At 47.0% G+C, this 21,474-nt stretch overlaps 1 protein-coding gene across 4 annotated transcripts in view; it reads right to left on the bottom strand.

Annotated features, from left to right (window-relative positions):
• Nucleotides 1-21,474, bottom strand: part of wu:fj29h11 (uncharacterized) — a 52,151-nt gene that overhangs the window by 26,613 nt on the left and 4,064 nt on the right. The window contains exons 1-22 of one of the 4 annotated variants that reach the window (XM_062525784.1): nt 20,985-21,146; nt 19,452-20,111; nt 18,534-19,012; nt 17,673-17,798; nt 17,089-17,286; nt 16,525-16,665; nt 15,988-16,251; nt 14,194-14,398; nt 13,722-13,888; nt 13,290-13,418; nt 12,517-12,692; nt 11,270-11,442; nt 10,372-10,596; nt 9,990-10,096; nt 9,117-9,314; nt 8,587-8,701; nt 8,155-8,383; nt 6,388-6,535; nt 5,379-5,556; nt 2,583-2,760; nt 1,893-2,019; nt 1,218-1,337 (exon numbers count right to left, since the gene is read on the bottom strand). In XM_062525784.1, the coding sequence (XP_062381768.1) occupies nt 1,218-1,337; nt 1,893-2,019; nt 2,583-2,760; nt 5,379-5,556; nt 6,388-6,535; nt 8,155-8,383; nt 8,587-8,701; nt 9,117-9,314; nt 9,990-10,096; nt 10,372-10,596; nt 11,270-11,442; nt 12,517-12,692; nt 13,290-13,418; nt 13,722-13,888; nt 14,194-14,398; nt 15,988-16,251; nt 16,525-16,665; nt 17,089-17,286; nt 17,673-17,798; nt 18,534-19,012; nt 19,452-20,109 (4,341 nt within the window). In that variant the 5' untranslated portion in view covers nt 20,110-20,111; nt 20,985-21,146. Of the gene's footprint in view, nt 1-1,217; nt 1,338-1,892; nt 2,020-2,582; nt 2,761-5,378; nt 5,557-6,387; nt 6,536-8,154; nt 8,384-8,586; nt 8,702-9,116; nt 9,315-9,989; nt 10,097-10,371; nt 10,597-11,269; nt 11,443-12,516; nt 12,693-13,289; nt 13,419-13,721; nt 13,889-14,193; nt 14,399-15,987; nt 16,252-16,524; nt 16,666-17,088; nt 17,287-17,672; nt 17,799-18,533; nt 19,013-19,451; nt 20,112-20,984; nt 21,147-21,474 lie in introns of those variants that run through there. The other 3 variants (XM_062525783.1, XM_062525782.1, XM_062525781.1) reach the window with 3 other exon arrangements.

Raw genomic sequence — 21,474 nt, forward strand, 5'->3', positions numbered from 1 at the left:
AGGGGGGTGGAGGGGTGATGCTGGCTGTCATAGCACATTTGAGCGCTTCTTTTGCCTTCCCCTCTTTCTGCAAACCCTGTGACCCGAATTGGATGCTTTTGGTGATGGGTTGGGGAGACAGTCCCCAAACCCTCCAGGCGCTAGAAATGTCTGGAGAAGATCAGAGAGAGAGAGAGAGAGAGAGAGAGAGAGAGAGAGAGAGAGAGAGAGAGAGAGAGAGAGACAGAGACAGAGACAGAGACAGAGACAGAAAGAGAGAGAGAGAGACAGAGAGGGAAAGAAAGAAAGGAAGAAAGGAAGGAAGAAAGAAAAAGCAGAGGAGAGAGGGAGAGAGCGATACAGAGATAGGGAGAGAGAGAGAGAAAGACAGAAAGGAAGAAAAAGAGAGAAATAGAGAGGAAGAGAGAGACAGACAGACAGACAGAGAGAGGGGGGGGAAATGAGAAAGAGAGGGAGGAGGGAGGAGAGAGAGAGAGAGAGAGAGAGAGAGAGAGAGGAGAGCGAGACGCTGTGGCGGCGTATGCTGCGGCGGAGGGCTTACATAATACCGGTGGAGCCCCAGCAGACGCGGACATGAAAAGGCGAGAACATTCCTGACGTGAAGCAGCAAGATGGAGCGAGACAGGAGGGAAAAAAGACGGAAAAGGGATAAAGGGAAGAAGAGCGGCGCAGCCCTGAACAGGTTGAGAGGGGAGGAGCAAATCCTAAAGACAGGCTTTATTCTCCACTTAGTTATTAGACAGAAGGATAAGGGGGGCTTAGTACAGCAGTGTGTGTGTGTAGGGGAGACAGAGGGTGGGTGGTCTCCTGTGTTTTAAATATTACTTCTTAATTACTATGTCACAGTTGCACCCCGATTCTAATTCTCCGTCTTGCTTTCTGTCGTTTGTATACTCGATGATACCAACACTAATAGTAACACAGATACCATTAAATATATTAAAATACATAGAAAGGACAGAATTTGTAAACCGCTTTTCATACCTTATTTTTCTCCATCATGGTCCAAGTGTTACAGTAGCTGCACCCTCAGACCACGTTTCATGGTTTTCAGGTGTACTGTTCTGTTCCATTACGTCCTACTTTTCATTATTGGGCTCTTTGGGGACCTCTTAACACCACCCCTTGTACTGGTAAACACCACCCCCTGTGGGCATTTGTTTGTGTGCGTGCGTGTGTGTGTGTGTGTGTGTGTGTGTGTTTGAGTTGCATCTTGCCTTCTTGGGGTGGAGCATGCTCTTGACGACGAGCCAGCGCTCCAGGCCGCCCGTGTGCCGCACCTCCAGGATGTTGTGACTCAGGTCCTGCCGACTCATCGTCACCAGACGCCCGTCCGTCTGGAGGTCAGCAGAAAGGTCACGTGGTCAGTGAAACGGGTCATTTACAGTTCACACCACATGCATCAGCTCCGCAAACAGCAACTCACAAGGACTAAAGCAAGATGCTTTTTCACTAAATCCAAAAATATTTTTGAAAAATAAATGCAGAACAATGCAAAATCCAAACAGTATACACACTATACTGTTAATGTTGCTTCTGTTATATCTAAATTGTACTGTGAGTATACAATACATTAGCATGACTGCCTGTTAGCAAAATAGACAACAGTATTAACATTTAACACTAAGCAGAGTGGGGAAACCAAGTCAGTGTATTGTAGGAGATACACAGACTCTGCCTGAAGAAGGTCTAACGACCGAAAGCTTGCTATCAGTAAAGCTATTTTTCACAAAGACTTGTAGTGTGCGGATTCTTCTCTTAAATATCCAGTCACTCTTAATCCTGCACCTCACACGGATGAGCGGTGATTTTTTACCTTTTTGCTTAGGAGATACACAAGCAAAATAATTTTGTGATGGTGCATCTGTGAAGCTCGAAGAGCCGTGGGTCACCTGGTTGAAGATGGTGATGGAGCGCAGGCGATGGAGGAAGAGCAGGAGAGAGGGGTGCACGTCACGGAACAGGTTCCTGGTCTGGAGGCTCTCGGAGCGCAGAGGGAGCAGGATCTTGGTGGTCCAGCTAGAACACATTACAGCGAGCGCCACACAGCTGTGACGGGCCATTTCTACACCATACAAACACTACCCATTGTAACTGGAATGTCCCACAATACAAGATTTTTTTTTAAAGATTATTTTTTGGGCTTTTTATGCCTTTAATTGGACAGGACAGTAGAGATGACAGGAAATGAGTGGGAGAGAGAGTAGGGGTGGGATCCGGAAAGGACCACGGGGCGGGAATCGAACCCGGGTCGCCGGCGTGCGGTGCAGGTGCCCCAGCCAGTCGCGCCACGGCTGGGGCCCCACAATACAAGATTACTGGGTTTTTACTATTGGATTTACTTGTGAATAGAGTGAATTTGGCTGTTTTGGGAAAACTGACCGCTTCAACAATTTACTTGGCAAAAATACATTGTTCCGCATGCACAACTGGCTATTGTCTTGACCGGAGGATCCAGAAAGTCACTGGACCAAACTGGCAAGGCAATTCAACTGGGAAAGGCTCCCTCTAGTATTGCACGGTGGGAAGTGAACACACACTAGTATTGAGCGGTGCAGCGTGTGAGGCTCCAGTGATCTCACCTCTTGTGACAGATCTCGGGGGCGTTCGCCGTCACCGGGCGCTCCTCGTCCACCCAGTGTGGCAGGATGTATCCCATGGGGCCGCTGTTCTTGTCGAAGCGGACGTGGAAGTCGTTGGAGTGGATCTCGGGGCAGTCCGTCACTTTGAACACCGACTTGAACCCGATCCCCTTCTGCCCTGCAGGTCGCACAAGTCACAACATCAGTCAGCAACACTTCCGTCTAAACACCACAGCGTGCGCATGTGAAAACAAACTCACCTCAAAACAAAAACAAACACACAAACAAACAAACACTATCTTGATAAATGGCTCTTAAAGTAGATGACACTTTTAATTACACTTAGATAATGTTTATGCCAAACCACAATGGGAGAGCCCCTCAGGATTGATAAATATAAAAAAACAGACCAATTGCAGTGTCCTAATGTGGTTATGCAATCCTGCTCAATAGAACACGTATCTTTTTGAGGGGCTGCTTGTAACACTCTAGCTCACAGGCCTGAGTTTCTCTCGGTCACCCATCTGTCCAACTCCATCTCCACTGCCTTCAGCCACACGCAGACGGAGTGCACTTTTGCTTTGGGACACTAAACTGACAGATTGCATTCTCATATGAGCCCATCTCAGGAATGAAACAAATAGTTCACACATTTGTCTTTCAAAACACAGACACACACACACACACACGCAATCCCCCCCAGCCCAAACACACACATACACACACACTCACACACGCACAATCTGCCCCCACAAGCCCAAACACACATACACACACACACACACACACAGGGCCTCCATGAGCCATAGTCTTGCAAATTAAGTCTGTGTTGTTCAGCCATCAATCCCAGACCGCCTGCATGTCCTGTGCTGAATAATTAGTCTGAAGGTTATCTAATAAAGCGGTCCTCGCAGCGGGGCCTGTGGTGTACTGGCAGAGCCGCCGACGCGGCACTGACACACACACACACGCGCTCACACTCACACTCACACTCTCACACACACACACACACACACTCACACTCACACACACACACACACACACACACACAGGCACAGGCACAGGCACACACACACACTCGCACAGTAGGCGAGGGAGTCTGTGAATGGGCTGCACACACTGACAAGCACACCAGGCACTTCACAAGGACATCTGCTCAGTTTCAGAGATGCTTCTCCCAGACCGCATGAGACGGCCAGACAACAGCAGAGAGAAAGAGAGAGGGAGAGAGAGGGAGAGGTAAAGAAAGAGCGAGAGAGTGGGGAGAGGAGGGGGGGTCGTTACACAGTCCATTTAGGTATAATGGCAAAGTTTCACATAAAAACCCAGGACAGAGAGATCTCCACGCATCAGCCGAGGGCTTAAAATAAGCCTGATTCCATGATGTCAGCATTACGATTGTCTCCGGGCCTTCTTTCAGTGAAAAAGCTTTCTGTAAATAAACCCCCTCACATCTCAATTCACACAACCAGCGACACCAATTCACACAAACAGCAACACTGACGAATCTCCACACACAGGAGTGTACCAGGGAGAGGCTGAAGCTGGTGACTACAGAACACCTGGGCTATGCTGGTGGTCCAAAATGCTGTATGTGTTCCCATTAACTCCCCTAAAGAAAGTTAAACTAAGTGTGACTCGGGCTCTTTTTTCCGCATGAAAACGCGTCAAATAAGCCGTGGAGAGACAGTATTTTTCGTTGATAAAGCACTACAGAGCTTGCAGTGAATTAGCAAATAGCATTTTCTAATCCGTAATATTGTTCAAAACAACACCAAACCTCGTCACTGGCTTGCTCTGGGTCTCTACATATAGAATGAAGCACCAACAACGTACATAGTGAACCCAGAGTTTATTACAGAAGACTGTTAACACTTGCCAAGTCTCCCTTTACCAGAAAACTTATTGGAACATACAACAGTATGTTAGGGCACTCAGGAATCTATAAATTAGTACTAAGGTGCTCTTCTGCTACGGGTGAGGTGAGAATCCAAAAGCAAAAAAAGGTTAGCAGAGGCACTCCGAGATTTTTTTAAATATAAAAAGCCTTTAATGGTTCATGGCAAGTAGTTTAAAAGCACATGGGCCTACGCGTTGCGGCCATATTGGCCTTCATCAGGGCATAGAACATACAACAGTGCAAGTTCTGTAGTGCTTTATCAACCAAAAATACTTAATTTCTCCTCATGTGGAGGATTGGCTTATGGGCGATGCAACATCACAACATCCTTTTACTGATATACTTAGTCCAGGAAACAATGCTATGAGATTCGTTTGCATGCGACGAGTACCTACAGAGACGGTTTATAAGGCGAGACGATTCATATGAGGGTAAATTCTGGTTTCATTGTGACGCAACTGCCACTCCCATTTAGGAGGCAAACGGGAGCATTTCTATGGTGGAAATAAACCTGTTATCAACGGCACCTGCTTCTACTGATTCTACACCGTTCTAAACCGATTATCTCGTCACTGATCACGCCGCTTTAGGAGGCGGAAGTGGTGCCATTTCATTCCATTGAAAAACCCCTTTATGATTCATCTTAGTTACTATACGATCTTTGGTACCTATGTAATCGTAGGTGTGCTTGCCCTTGGTGCTTTACCTATGTATCCGTAGGTGTGTTTGCCCTTGGTGCTTTACCTATGTATCCGTAGGTGTGCTTGCCCTTGGTGCTTTACCTATGTATCCGTAGGTGTGCTTGCCCTTGGTGCTTTACCTATGTATCCGTAGGTGTGTTTGCCCTTGGTGCTTTACCTATGTATCCGTAGGTGTGCTTGCCCTTGGTGCTTTACCTATGTATCCGTAGGTGTGTTTGCCCTTGGTGCTTTGGCCCACGTCGCAGATGGCCCGCACGTTCTTCTCCTGGAAGCCGCACTCGTTGTTCAGGATGGTGATGCAGTCCTTGTCCAGGACGAACGCCAGCGACGGCTGGGCATCTTGGGCTGAGGGGTAGCTGTTGTCATCGGCATTCTGGACACACAGGGAAGGAAATGTTCAATCTCTCTAATGTCTGGAAATAATGATATGCACATAAATAAATGGGGGAAAGATGTTATGCAACAAAGTGGCATGGAATACCAACAATTCTGAAAATAATACAGAACATTAATTTAATAAAAGTGATGCAAAGTGGGTAAGATGATGCAGAAATATTAATATTTTAAAGAGGTGACTTTATCAAGGCAGAACATCAATTACACCCAGAAGCTAAAGTCTGCACATTGAAAAGGGTTCAAACCATCATTGTGAAATGCTTCTAGAGCAAAGCACACAACGCAACCAAAACAAGTGCAGAACTCTAATCATCTTTTCTCGGTAAGTGACGTTGGTTATTATTCAATGCAGGACTCCGTAGCCTAATTCCATAAATGAGCCATGCAGGACAAACACTTCACATGAAATAAAAGCAGTGGACGTTAAACGGGTGCTTTGGAATTTTGGATGTAGAGCCTCATTTCAGGGATAGCCAGTGATCTTTATCAGTGGAGACCATTTCCAGCACATTTCAGGCAAGTTTTATTTCTAACATTATTCCATCAACATAGAGCTACTGACGATAATCTGACGCTATAATTTATTTGCCTCGGGTGCACTGTGGAGTGGGTAAGACTGTTTTTAGCGGCAGGCTAGCACATACTGCTGACTTGCGCTAGCCTAGCACCAGCGAACTCTGCAACTAGAAGGACTGGAAGTAATGTGTTGGAAACGGTCTCCACTGAGAAATATCACACCGGCTACCCTGGAAATGATGTCCAACATTCCAAACTACCCCACAAAGTAATATGTGGACGTGTGGCCGACCTGAATGAGCTCCAGGACGAAGTGTGTGTCTTTGCTGTAGAGCTCGGTGGAGAGGCGCTGCAGGCTCCGGCCCAGACGCTCCTGGTGCACCTGCATCAGCCGCTGGCCCTCCTCGTTCAGCTCCACGCCCACCCCGAAATCACTCCGCCTGGAGCGCACACACACACACACAGAGCAGCCCCAGTTAACACACACACACACACAGCAGGCCCACGTGAACACACACACACAGAGCAGTCCCAGTCAACACACACACACACACACACACACACACACCAGGCCCCAGTCAGCACACACACACAAATACACATACACACATACACACAGCAGGCCCCAGTCAACACACACACACACACACACACACACAAACAAACATATTGACACAACTGGCACAGTGAGATGGCACAATGAGGAGACACTTTTGGCATCACATTAATATTGTTGTTGCCCTGCATAAATGTGCCATCATCATCTTCGCCGTGATCATACTGTAATCCGACTGAGCCCAGAGTAATGAACAAGTGCAAGTGGAGGGCAACGCTATCATCGGACGCACTGCTGACGTCTTCACAGAGATCACAGGAGCCCCTTATGCAACCAGAAGCAATTCACCGAAAGGTTTTCAGCTCATCAGGGGAATATTTATGTAATTAATGTTGTTGGTGCGTTGTCTTAGCATTTACCCAGGAGGCAAAGGGGGTTTTACAGACATGGGCTGCTGTAAAAGGTTGTCATGCTAAAATAAAATCTAGGATGTCCCAGGATCACAACTTGGGTGGCCAACCCGGTCAATAAGCTGCTGTTTGTGTGTTATCGCCCTTTTTATGCCCCATTATAAGTCTATGGACAAATATATTATGGGGTGAATAGGGTAAAAAATTTAACAAATAGATATCCTCACAAAAATTCCTCAGATGATTATTTACATTAAGGCAATACTTTTTTGTATTGCAAGTTTTTTTTAAATATCATGTACAAATATGTAAATGAGGCATCATATTCTTAAATGTATGCAGCCTAATTATCAAAAGTTTGGCCTGTACCTTATGGGTAAATACAGTAAGAAACAGCCTAGGCTGAGCCTAACCTATATATTTTCTAGGATCTTACACCCTGTAGATAGGATTTAATATGTTCTGAGACAAGTCTCACCTTCTTCCACCTTCTAACATTTGACAATGAATCTCTCTATAGTATTTGCATTGTATTGTAATGCATAGATTCTCAATGTACACCCATGTAGCTTTAGGTTAGTGTAACCCAAAATTATCCCATGTTAACATTCATTTTTATATTCGGCATAGCCAGACCTTTCACCAAAAGTTTGTTTGGTTGATAGAGGTGCACTTTAAGCCCCCCAAGCCCAAGGCTATAAATGTATGCAAATTTGTGCATATTTCATTTGATAATGGTTCATTATATAAATGTATAAAGTATTTCAGAAAACTTGCAATACAACAAAGTATTATCTTACAGTGAGTAATCATCTAAGGAATTTTTGTGGGAATATCTATTTGTTAAAATTTTTACCCTATTCACCCCATAATATATTCGTCCATAGACTTATAATGGGGCATAAAGAGGGTGATAACACACAAACAGCAGCTTATTGACCGGGTTGGCCACCCAGGTTGTGATCCTGGGACACCCTAGATTTTATTTTCGTATGACAACCTTTTACAGCAGCCCATGTCTGATTTCCCTAAAAAAGGGGGGTTTGCTCCCTGGGTAATTAGCGCTGGCTGGCGCAGGTCTCCGTAAACAAACCTGATGTCCTCGACGACGGCCCTTTGCAGGCTCAGTCTAGACGGCTCCAGCTGCTCGTCTGGCTCCTCCGCTTCGGACGCCGCCGCCGATGATGATGCCGTTTCGGCAAGCTGACCTGCCGTCAGTTCGGCGGGGGTCTCCTCTGTCTCCTCGGGGGGGCTCAGGTCGCTGGACTGATCGGACACCAGTTCCTCGTCGCTGTCGTTTTTATCGCTGTCGCTGGTGGAGTCTGGTGGTGAGAAAAGAACACAGTACCGGTGATGGTGGAGTCAGAGTTTAAAACAAATACGGCCAGTGTTGTGCCCATTCCCCTTGCAAACATGGAAGAACCGCAAACCACAGAAAGTAACTGGCTTTTACCAACACTAATGCACTGCTTGAAATTATAGTTGCAATTGGTGAGAATTACTGTATATACATTTGTCTGTCTACCTGAGCGGTCAATGCCATTGAGTTCAGCGGCGGAGGATTCCTCTGTTGGGTCATCCCCATCAGACAGGCCGTCTTCAGACACTCCAGCACTCAGCCCATTGGACACCACAGACTGCTGCAAGGGAATGAGGTTTGTGAAGAGCAAACATGCACAGTGACGTACTCTGGTATATTCGTTTTTCATGTACATCAATTGGCTTTGCTTCCAAAGATGAACCAATACACAGAAAAGCGGAAAAGCAACCTGCTGACTAATTAGGGGGTCAGGTGTGCTTTGATCAGAGTTGTAAAAATCTTCAGAAAGTAAAAGTCTTATCATGTATTGGTTCTCACTGTGTACTTACTGTAATACAGTTGAATTCACTAATTAGCTGTAATCAGTTATTACTAATTAGTTATGCCAGTTAGAATGAGCTAGTTTAATGAACGGTTGGCACAAATATGTGGTCGGACTTTTCGTCTCTGAACCCTTTGACTTCTACACCTCACCCGGACTTTGATACAAGCAAGAAGGTCTGGCAGGGTCTAACCTGTTGGTGGGAGAAGGTGTCTGGGGCTTTGGGTGGCTCCAGTTTGGACTGGTAGTCCCGGGCCCACTCGGTGATGCCCAGGAGGACGCCCATCTGGTGGAGACGGTTGAGGTAGCGTGGCTCGGACCGGGCGCGCTCCAGGAGGACGGTTTTGGACATGGACTGGCCCAGCACCTTAGAGAGGGGCTCCAGGAAGATCTGGGGGGGGGGGGAGGCATTTGACAAAGAGATGATTGACGAGTGATTAACTTTAAAAAGTGCGGCATGGATGCATTCCAAATCACGGAGCGTTTATTGATGTCTAGCTAATTCAGTTGGCCAGGAAGGATCTGAATTTGGACTAAGATCAGCATTTTTTTGTAGTCAAGCACAAAGATCATTTGTATTCAGAAGCACATGCAATAAACACGATGGCATTGAGGTCATTAAAACTAACTCCCCGGCCAATTCCATGAGGGAATAAAATGGCAGCCATTTCAACACATTCAAACATAAACAAACCGCCCAAGTCCTGTCCAAACATGCTAGGTATAACTCCCATGTTCCACCCTCGCTGTCAACACAAATCAGAAACTATCGGGAACAACTCATTAAACAACAGGTTTTTATACCTGGCACGCGTTTCTAAATTTAGACTGTTGATAGAATTACACTTCAGTGCTTTAGCACATGCCTAGTTGTCCACCCTGAACCCAATGCTAAATAATACAGCACATTTAATTAGAAGCCTGTTCTAAAGAGTTATGGAGCCAACGCTTGTGTTGGTTTCTTGTTGAGAGACATTGAACTCCTTGACTTCTACTCTACTGCCTAAATACTACAGTATGCTGAAGTGTACAAACAGGATCACATGAAGAGTTGAACACACAGTACCTGTTGCAGTAGGGCTGTGCAGATTCGTGTGGGGATTCGGACCAGACACTCGAGAACAAACTGGGACACTGTGCTGTAAGACTGACCATCTTCCAACTGAGCGGAGTCTGCAAAATGAATAATCATGAGTTGACTTCCATTTTGTGTTTGTAAGCTTTTCTGTAGGAATCCTCCTGATTTATTGCACTTTATGCTCCTCTTCCTCTTATTTGTGCAAAGCACACTGAAATCCCTCAGTGTATAAATTACAATATGCTGTATGAATAAACCTTGATTATTATTACAATGTCATGCACTCATACGCAATGTCAACTGTGATCAATTCAATTGTATTCTAAATGTTACGCAAAGAAAACAAATTCAAGGTTTGGTGACTTCCTACCTTCCCTCGCCACAGCTGCAGCCAGCGAGCTCTCCATGTGATTGGCCAGGAGGGCGGTGGGGGCGTTCAGTATCCCATCAGCCACCACGATGGACACCAGGTGGCCGGCTGTTCCCACAGCGTCCAGGGCCTGCACGGCGTCTGCGAAGAGCCTGTCGCCTGTGGCTCTGGTCACCCGTAGCAACACGCCTGGCTTCACCTCTAGGGCCATCAGGTCAGTTTGGGCTACACGACAACAACAACAACAACGTCAACAACATCAACAACAACAACAACATCAGCATCAACAACATCAAAAAAACAACATCGACAACACTGACAACAACACAAATAATTAAAAACACAAATATCACCATTTTGTCAGTGATATTCTACTTGTTGTTGCAATACTGAAATCTATTCTGCTGCAATACTGCAGATTATTTTGGCCCGGACAGCTTTTTTTCCGAAATCATATTTGTCATAAAAGGAGTAGACTTGTACTGAAATCAGCACGCTCCACCGCACGTTTATCTCCTGTGTGTGTGAGGACAGACTTTTCCTGAGGATTTCCCCCCCAAACCAAAGACAGGCTCACTGCACCACTGAGCACAACTTGAATAAATACAAACAGAAAGAGCTGATAAAAAAAAAAATAGTGTGATGATTCTTTTCTCTCTCTCACACACACACACACAAATACACACAGACACACAGACACACAGACACACAGACACACAGACACACAGACACACAGACACACAGACACACAGACACACACACACAGACACACACACACACACACACACACACACACACACACACACACACACACACACACACACACACACACACACACACACACACACTAAAGAAGATTAAGAGGACTAAAAGAAGAGGCTGTGGTGCTGTGACTGACCGCAGTGCCTCTCGATGAACTCCTTGAGGGGGCCGAGGCTGGGCAGGAACACGGGCTCCCAGAGGCTCCACTGCTCCAGGTCCTCCAGCAGAGGGGCCGAGCGCAGGCAGGACACGGCCTGCTCCCGCCGCACGTCCCCCAGCACCCCCACCGACTCCCCCACCGCACGCTCCCTGCGAGGCGGACACCGGCCAGTCAGTGACATTACATGTACGTTTACATTTACATTACAGATGTTACATTACAGACAATCTCCCGGTTTAAAGGCAAAGTACAACGTTTTGACCACTCCAGTCTTTCGCCACCTCGAAGGCCTGAGTAATGGCAAAGTATAACGTTACGACCAAACTGGGAGCATGTAAGACAGTGTGCGGATATTTTTCTTTTGACTATGTTTGTGACCATATCCAGCACCTGTCGAAATTATACAGCTGTGCGTACATTCTTATACTGCAGTACATTACAGACAGTCGCCTTCAGCTTCACGGTAAAACCCTCTGAAAGGTATGCTGTCTGAAACTTTGTTTGAATAAGAATGATTAAATTACCAATCTAAAGTTAAAAGTGAACATTCTATTAACAAATACTCTTAAAACCAACATGCCTGATCTAGGCTTTGTCATGGACATTAGAATTTACCTCTGACTGAGTGAGTTCTGTTCTGTCCCTCTTGTAACACATTACAGTTAATCTCAATACATTACACTCACAGGAATTATCAGCAAGGCGTTCAAGCCCAGATGCTGCATGTCTAGTGGACAACAACACACGCATTCAGGGACCTTTTAATACATAGTAGAGACATAGCAACAGATTAGAGTTGCAACTAAATCAGATTGGATCAACGTTAGAAGAACAGAACTAGAGGGTGTCATGGTTTCATGCACAAGTAAATGGTAAATGATAAATGGACTGCATTTATATAGCGCTTTTATCAGCTTCTGCGAGCACCCAAAGCACTTAACATATCATGCCTCACATTCACCCATTCACACACCGATGGTGGAGGCTGCCATGCAAGGCGCCAACCTGCTCATCAGGAGCAGTTAGCAGGTTAGCAGGTTAGGTGTCTTGCTCAAGGACACTTCGACAGGGTCAGGAGGAGTTGGGCTCGAACCAGCAACCCTCCAGTTACTGGACGACTCCTCTACCTCCTGAGCCACTGCCGCAAGTACCACAAGTGTGTTTACTTGACAATGGAGAACAAATAGGACCCAACACATCAGACAGGAGAGCTTGATCCTCACCCGGTCACTTTGGGCATCAGTGGGGCCTCGTATCGCACGACACTGGGGGCCACCGGGCCGCCCAGGCTTCTCTGGCGCTGGACGATGTTCAGGAGGGTGGTCAGCGGGCCGTAGCCCAGCTCCCTGCTGTCCCGCAGGCCGTAATGACTCCTCAGAGACGCCTCGATGAACTTCAGCTGAGGTAGAGGTAAAGAGACGGGTCAGACAGGACTGGACATGAACAAGCTAGCTGAGCCTTTACACTGTATCTACACTGGGTGCTTAATGCAATACCGTACATTTTTTATCAGGCTAATATTTCTATTTTAGGATTCCAAGCTTAATCTATCAGTTTATTTGTAATTTTTTTTACAGAAATGGATGCAATTGCAAGGGATTGTAATTGTAACAGAGTTCCAAGCAGCATATGACACGTAAAGTATATTATAGATCACATTTTGTAGTAGAGTACTTAAGTATTTTCATCATGTTAGCTGCAAAAGTAACAAACACACCAACTTTGTGTCAACTAAGACGGTTATTAAATTAAAAATAGCATCCTTGTCACATCAAAGTTGCTGGAGCACACACTGAGGAGTGTAGGCCTTAATCCTGGGCTCCAGATATGAGTTTCTACAGCTGAACCTAACAAGCAGGATATGCATAATGCCCCCAACTTTTAATGAGCCACAGAGCCACCAGTAGCATTTAGCCCTCATTAGGAGAAGTGGGGGTTTCTGGAAACTGGAGGCAGAGAGGTAAACAGGGGCTGGGTGGGCCCTTCTGAAACTCACTCTGGCCGGGTCTATGTCGCCGCACTGGCTGATGAACTCAAACACGTCCTGCTGGCTGGGTCTGAAGCCGCACACGCCGGAGCTGGCGCTACCAATGAGGATGGAGCCCCCTACTGCCTGCTGCAGGGACTGCAGTCACACAGAGGGGGAGAGAGAGAACATACAGTACAGCAGGTGCATAGATGAGGAGCAGACATGGTTGGTAGATTACGCCATTTTACCCAATACGACTTAAGCTCAATTAGGTTCTAATAACCAAAGTTAAAGGAGCAAAGGGGAAAAAATAACAACTAAAAGTAAATTATAGTAAAAGGAAAAGTAAAGACTGTGCTATATAAAGGTCACATTGCATTTCATTTGCACAGTGCCCGTTTGTATCAAGTGTAATCAGTCTGGAAGCTCCAGCTGTGTGTTGATGATTTTTGGACTTACCTCTGAGTTCTTGACCAGGAACTCCAGGAAGCTGCCCTGCGCGAGGCCCGGGAAGGCTTTGACCTTGAAGTGCTCGGCCATCTTCTTCTCCAGGTCGCACAGGTAGCCGAGCGTGAGCGCGCCACACAGCCTGGACACGCGCTCCTGGAACAGCTGCAGCACCGAGGCTGAGGTGTCAATCAAGAAGAAATCAAGACAGGAGGAGGAGGACAGAGAGAGAGAAAAAATGACCAGATGTGTTATGGGAACGGGTGGCTGCCAGCAAATTCCGAACATCTGGAACACTAAAATGGATACCGCCTGAATGCAGACATGAACGATTAACGAGAAAAATATTAATCAAATAAAACGAATTCCTCTAATTTACAACAATAACAATAGCTTAGAAAGTATGTGTCAAATGAGCGTTAGTTATTGTGTAATACAGATGTGTGTGTATTGTGTTTGGATTTAAACTAAGTGTTGCACACACTTTCAGAGGCAGCCATGACAGAGATGCTGTCATCCTCCTCCTCCTCCTCTTTCTTCTTCTTCTTCTTCCTCTTGTCGTTCTGCGGGGTCCTCTCGCCGGCGGGCAGGTCATTAGGGAGCTCCAGAGAGCCGCAGCAGATGGCCAGCTGGAACAGGTTCCTGGCCAGACGGTCCTCCTTCACGTACGCCAGAAAGGCCTGCACACGCTGCGGAATGCCAGAAATCAGACGGTCAAACGGTCTCGTCTCAGTTAACGACTTAAAAAAAAAAAAAAAAAAAAAAAAAAGTTCTTTGCTCCGTTTTGCCAGAGTTCGCCCGTATCAATTTCTTTTTGTCTGCTAACAGTGCTGACACTTCAGCATGCTGAGACTAAATAACAAACATTTATCATTTCTCGTCAGAAAGAAGGGACTTTCACTGAATTCATGCAAACACAAGAACTGTTGGGTGCTTACTGCAATACTGTTAATTTTTAATCGGGCTTTTTATTAGGCACTAGTACACGGTTGATGTGTCAGGAACGTCAATAGGGATCCATAGCACGTCTGTTTTTGATTCATAAAAACGTACCGAGGCAAAAACCACCCAGGCGAAGGAAGGGAGTTGGCCCGATTTAAAGTGAATGAAAAAGAAACTCCGTATTTTACTTAATCCCTGAAAAAAGTGCCACAGGGGCTGGGTGGAGAGGGGGTAAAAAACCAAGTGATGTAAGCCCGGTAGAAGCGCCTCGATTACAGCTGGGATTAGAAGATTACGAGGCCGAGGCATCATATTAACGAGCTCCGAGAAGCACTGACTTTATGGGAACCTCCTTGACAGCGAGCAGACAAGATAGCCTTAATGGTGTTAAAACGGGCTGGAATTATCAGGCAAGTCTTTCAAGCTCAAATGTGCCGTGAAATGAATGGGGGGGGGGGGTGGGGTCTGGTTATGACACTTTGTCGGGGATAAAGGGGAGCTTAGCGTCACCCTGGCGGGTGGACACCCCCCACTCCCCCCCAGACAGCACCCATGGTGGGCCAAATGGAATGTTTGGCTAAAACTTCACAGAACGCAGAGAGGGGTGGTGTGGCAGGGACAAGGGGTGGGGGGGGAACCTAAAATAGGTCAGTGTCTGAGGAAAGTGTTTCAGTGGGACCGGACATCCTGCGACTCAGCGTTATTAACCTGGCAGCGAGCGTGGCCAGCGCTGGCTGGCAGGTGGGGAGGCGCTCGTTTACACAATGTTACGACATGCCCGCCGAGTCTGCCACCCTCACTGGCACAGTCCACTCTGAAGGGCTGCTTTGAGATATTGTCATTACCTGGCAGTGAATGTTGCCATCTCACTGAAATATAGCACCTCCACCTTTAAGAGGTGTAGCTAGAACAACCCGGTTTAAATGCATTGCACCACCACGCCATTGTGCACCATGCATCAAAGGGCCTGAGTTTGAAAGGCATGCGGTGTCCTCTGGAATGAAACTTAGTGAAAAAATATTGATGATCATTAGTGTCCTGATAAGTGTTTGCAGGAAGACTTTCTTTTTAATTAAGATAATTTTTTGTGGATTGTTATGCCTTTAATTGGAAAGGACAGTAGAGAGAATGACAGGAAGTGAGTGGGAGAGAGAGTAGGGGTGGGATCCGGAAAGGACCACGGGGCGGGAGTCGAACCCGTGTCGCCTGCGTGTGTGCAAGTGCCCTAGCCAGTCGCGCCACGGCTGGGGCCTACAGGAAGACTTTCAAGTTCCATCCAGCGGCCACAGTCCCACAGCCCCACAGCCCCACGTTTCCCAGGGGTTGGCATGCGTACCTTAGTCATGGTGCCGTTGAAGATGCCGTCCGAGTTGATGAAGACCTCCATGACGGCGTCGGCTGCGGTCATGGCGACGTACCTCTTCCTCAGCTCGCGGCTGCTGGACGCGGGGGTGAAGGTCAGTGGTCCGTCGGCCGGCTCCATCACGCTCTTCTTGATCTTCCACAGCTTCTCCTGGACCTCCTGCTCCAGCTCCACCTGGACGCGGTCTCTGGCCGAGTCCATGAAGGCGTGCATGGTCAGGGTCGCCCGCTGCAGCGTCTAAGAGGGACACCAGACACCACACATGTTTCAGTGACATGGAAATATCCATTTTAGATTACGGTAATTTCCTGTGTATTAGCCGCATTGTGTATACTGTAAGCCCCAGGACAATGTTTTATGCAAGTTAAAAGAAACCAAACCATATTAACCTCATAGCTGTAGAAAGTTTGCCAAATCAATGTATAAGCTGCGGGTAATAGTTGGGAAGTTACGGTAAGTCACAATACAGACAATGATCAAATGTCCTTCAAAAGGAGAAAGCAATCTTACCGAAATGGGCAGCCCAAGGCCCTGGATGCGAATGCCCAGCTCATAAGGACTGTCACAGTTGTACTGGTCAGCAAGATGCTTCATGAACTCTGCAAGGTCCACCTTGACGCCTTTGGATTTTTTCCTGTAGGCTTGGAGACTCTAAAAAAAAAAAAGTACCACCATTATGACCAGCATTACAAATAAAGTAGCGTAGGCCAATTTAAATATTTTTCAGATTGTACATACTGTTTTGCACTATTTTGTTTTGTTTTTTTCAAGAAAGATAAAAACTAGTTAAAATTTAACGATTTTTCATTATAAAAATGTTTGCATAATTTGAAGTGATTATTTTGTCTTGACATGAAATATTATAAAACATCTTGGAGACTCCCAGAGTACCATAACAGAGAGTCCGCCTACCACCAGTGGCACCCGTACCACAGTTTGAGAACCACTGTTGTAGATGAAAACCCAAGTGATCCAAACAACTATTGGATGGACAACTGATGACTCACTACTTTAGCCAATAGGTGAGCTCATACAGCGCTGACTAAGAGAATCCACCAATCACAATGCACTGACCCTCAAAATGTCCACCGTCTCGATGGGCTGTATGTCCTCGTCCTTGGTGTTGGCGTCCACCTTGAACATCCGGTGGACGAGCGGGTTCTTGCACAGGGGGCCGAGATGGAGCTCCTCGAAGCGCTTCTTGTTCTGCAGTCCGGCCAAGGCCTGGCCGAGCTCGTACAGCGTGCACACGGCAGACACCGCGTTCATGGCCTGAGATCAGACACACAAGTGCAAATACTCATATCAAACAAACACATAAAATCACAGCAGCGCTGATTGCGGCAATGATTACCAGCAGTTAAAAGTTTACTACTGTTTGAATTCAGCTGCCAATCAAATCACACCTCCTCCTCCCTTCCATGCACTAGAGGCAACATGTTGACCGTGAAACCAGCGATACTGTAAAAATCTACAGTTTACCCTGAGGGCACTGATGATTCTTATTTATGAATATTAATATCCTTAAAAAGTACTGGGGACAACACATCTATCACACATATCACTCAAACAGCAATACACAATACTGTGAAACCAGCAATCATGTAAAAAGCTACAGCATCTATATCAGGACTCACACAGCATTGTTTCTGTCCTACCTCAATGAACATGTTGACCTCTTTGATGGCACGCAGCAGGCCGTTCACGGCAGGTAAGTCCCGATGATAAATCCTTATGGATTGCAGGCTGGGGATCTGCAGGTACTCACACACCTGACTCACGACCTGGACAAGGATGAAACAACTTAGATGAAACATCTGTTGCGCCAAATAAAAGGCTGCACCAGAAGCCATCAGCCACTAGCAAATGGAGATGGTGTAACGATGGTGTAATGAGAGCCGACAGGAAAAAGAGGATTTGAAAGAGTCTTTGATGCAATTTGCTGTTGCATGCTAAGTGATGACGTCTTGATTTCAGAATCAGAATAAAAACAAGAAAAACATCAGTAGGAGCCCCAATACGTCACAGTATCACAACTATGGAGAGAGATAAAGATGAAGCTGTATGTGTCCGTCTCTCCGTCCTTCACAGGTCACAGGAAAAGGCAATAATAAAATTACTTACCACAATTCTCACGGTCAAGCACGGTCAACTAATTGTAGGTCTATACTACATAAAAGCATTTTAATGCGTTTTCAATCCCATGCTATGGAAAGAAACAAGAAAAGCACTCCGAGAGCGCAGGCCTAAAACATAACTGATCCCTGGATCCAGACGGTATACGGGTCACTCCCAAAATGTAATAGTTTCTTCCTTGGGACATTTCAGACCTTCCCTGGAAATGTTGTTAAAATCCATCCATAACATTTTGAGTTATCTTACCAACAAACAAACAAACAAACAAACGGACAACCAAACAAACAAACCCCGATGAAAACATGGCCTCCTTGGCGGGTGTAATAAAAGCAAAGCCATGTGGGTCTGTCCCGCCTCACAGTTTCAGAGAAAACGGCTCTTACCCTCTCCACAGTGACCAGCTCTCCTCTGGTGGCCAGAGACCTGATGACGTCCTCGGCCAGGCTGTCCACCTCGGTGGGGCTCATGTTCTTCCTCGAGCGACGCTCCCGGCTGCCGCCGCCGCCGCCACCGGCCTCAAACGCCTCTAGGGCCTCGGCGGCGCGGACGTTGGCGGCGTGCCGCTCCCTCAGCTGGGCGTGGTAGTCCTCGCGGAACGACACGGAGCTGTCCCGGTCCCGGATGTCCCGGATGGCCGCCGCCTGCAGACGCCGCTCCTCGGCCTTGGACGGTTTCGCCGCCGCCGCCGCCCCCAGCGGGGGGAAGTCGCCGCTGGCCAGGCTGTCCGGCAGAGAGGCCTCCTGGGGCTGCTGGACCAGCGGGGAGGCCGTCCTGAGGGGCGACGGCGTGTCCATCACCCGGCTCACGGAGCTCGGAGCCGCCCAAGCCACGGGGCTATCCCTCCTGCTGCCCTCTAGTGTCCCTGGAAGACACAAAAAAAAATCACTAGAATTATGATATACTCCAAATAAGATCAAGGTCACTGTAAATGCAGACACAGACAAACAGACAAATAAACAGATAGACCGATGGATAGATAATCTCTATTATTCTACTAATTTAATGCTATATAAGATAAAATAGTAAATGGTATTATATTTTTTACTATACGGGTTTGGAAACAAGCACAATTAATATTCCCTTTACAAAGCGACCTACAAAATGAGGAATAACATTCAAGCAATCTTGCAGAGGAGACCTTACAACAAACACTACTTCAACAGCAATACTACAGCCAGAGGATGAGAGTGCAAAAGTCTACGTGCTGGTTAAAGTGCGTTCATCTAAACCTATGCTGCCCTAAGCCTAAGCCTTGGCCTAAACCCAGACATGAACCCAGGCCCTGTTGCTATGCAGATTACCTAAAGAGCTCAAGGGTTCTGCTCCCCCATTGGCCTCCATTGGCTTTGCGGCGGCTGCTGCTGCTGCTGGCATCAGCTGCGCTTGAGTCAGGCGGTGGTACAGAGGCAGATAGAGTTCCATGGGCAGCGCCGTGCCGAAATGGAGGAAGTAGCTGTTCTGGAGCTGGACGATGGACGTGCCCGCCACCGGGTAGTGCCTCACCACCTCCTGGACCTTCGCCAGCAGCTGGTCCTGGGTCAGTTCGCCTCTGGCGGCGGGCATCGGGGCGGCGCCGAACGTCGGGAGAGCCATGCGCATCGCCGGCTGCGGGTCTTGAACGGGTAGAGCAGCGGCGGCGGCGGCAACGGCAGGAGCTGCTGCAGGAGTCCTGGGCAGCGGAGGGGTCATCGGCGCGGGAGGCGTAGGAGTCGCCAGCGGAGGAGGAGGAGGAGGAGCCGTGTGCGGTTGCATCCGGTGCGAGCGGTGGAACACCACGTCGTCCTGCACCGCCAGCTCGGCGATGGAGTCCAAGAGCTTGGCTATGCTGGAGAACCCGAGCGCGCTGAGGGTCAAGTTCCGTCTGTACTTCTGGTTGTAGGACACGGCCAGCTTCTTCACCGGGACGCCCTCCGGCCGTCCCCGGACCAGCTCGACGATGTCCTGTCGAACGGACTCCATGTCTGCAAAAGGAGAAAAAGAAAACGGGGGGGACAATAAAACCATGTATTTCGCTCCATCAAATCTTTAAAAGGTTAACCCCAGTCACCACAGCTATCGTAGTAAACAGAGAACGCTGTAATGCATTATAGATGGAGTGGAGGTGGGCAATTAATCCGTCACGGTCACACGGCGGGTCATCCAGGGCATAATAGCCTGTGCAACGGCACCTGGTTTAATGGCAAAAGATGCTTGGGATACTCCATTAATTTTTCATGCTGTTAAACTGATGCTTGGAGAACTTCTTGTCCTTTATCTTAACCATAGCAAATTAGCTGTTTACATTTTGTTAGTACATTTTCATACCATACTTTAAATACTATGTCTCTCAGAATTGTAAATAACAGCACTAACCTTTTACTAAAAAAACAAGCATACTATAAGCTTTAGATACAAAAAAAGCTGGAATGAAAATCGTATCAGAGTATTCTCAATGAACATGCAACCGAACAAAGAGGCCTGATATCATGAATTCAAATTGGAGCCAAGGCTCTACTTCCTTGTACTGTAAGTCAGCAGTTCCCATTCTTTCTTTATCATACTCAATGAGTATGATAAAGGCAATGTTCAAATAAAGGGAGCTTAATATCCAAAGGGTAAATACTGTATTTAAGAGTATCAAACTTGTAAATGATTAGTAAGTAAATTTACAATGCCACTGTGCCAAGACTGTTAGTTTCCAATCAATCTTTAAATAGCTGATTCTACTGGGACTAATATGAAGTACAACAGAGACTACATCCCAATGACTTCAACCAATGAACCGTAACTATACCTTACACTAGACAGAAAACACAGTAGGTTAAAAAATACACAAATACAATATAATGACTTACCACAATTCTCACTGTCAAGCACTGTCAACTAATTGTAGGTCTATACTACATCAAAGCATTTTTCATGTGTTTTCAATCCTGCTGTTCAACTTGAACTGACTTGAACTGGTGGTGACACTACCTTTAAAACCTCCTCCCTTCCTTATTGCCAGTGAGTCGAAAGCTACTGTATGACAACAGACACGCTCGAGAAATGAAAGTGAAACCAGTTTGGATCGGTCACCCGCCCCAGCTGGTTGGCCCAGTGTACACAGGGGGCTGTTCCCTCCCCTCATCCTGACAGATATTTGCACAATTAGCCATTGGGCAAACCCTGTGGTGAAATCCCACCACGGTTCAGACTCTACGCCAGAGGGCTGTGAAATCAAAGTCCCGGGCTTTTATGGCCCAGTAGGCCAGCAGCACTGAGTCCAAATGTGACTTATGTAACTCTCTTGATTGTGGCTCGTTCGAACATACCCCAGATTCCATTAGTGCTGCAATCGCTAGG

The sequence above is a fragment of the Sardina pilchardus genome, chromosome 22 (genome assembly GCF_963854185.1).
Source record: "Sardina pilchardus chromosome 22, fSarPil1.1, whole genome shotgun sequence".
In the NCBI taxonomy this organism is placed as follows: domain Eukaryota; kingdom Metazoa; phylum Chordata; class Actinopteri; order Clupeiformes; family Clupeidae; genus Sardina; species Sardina pilchardus.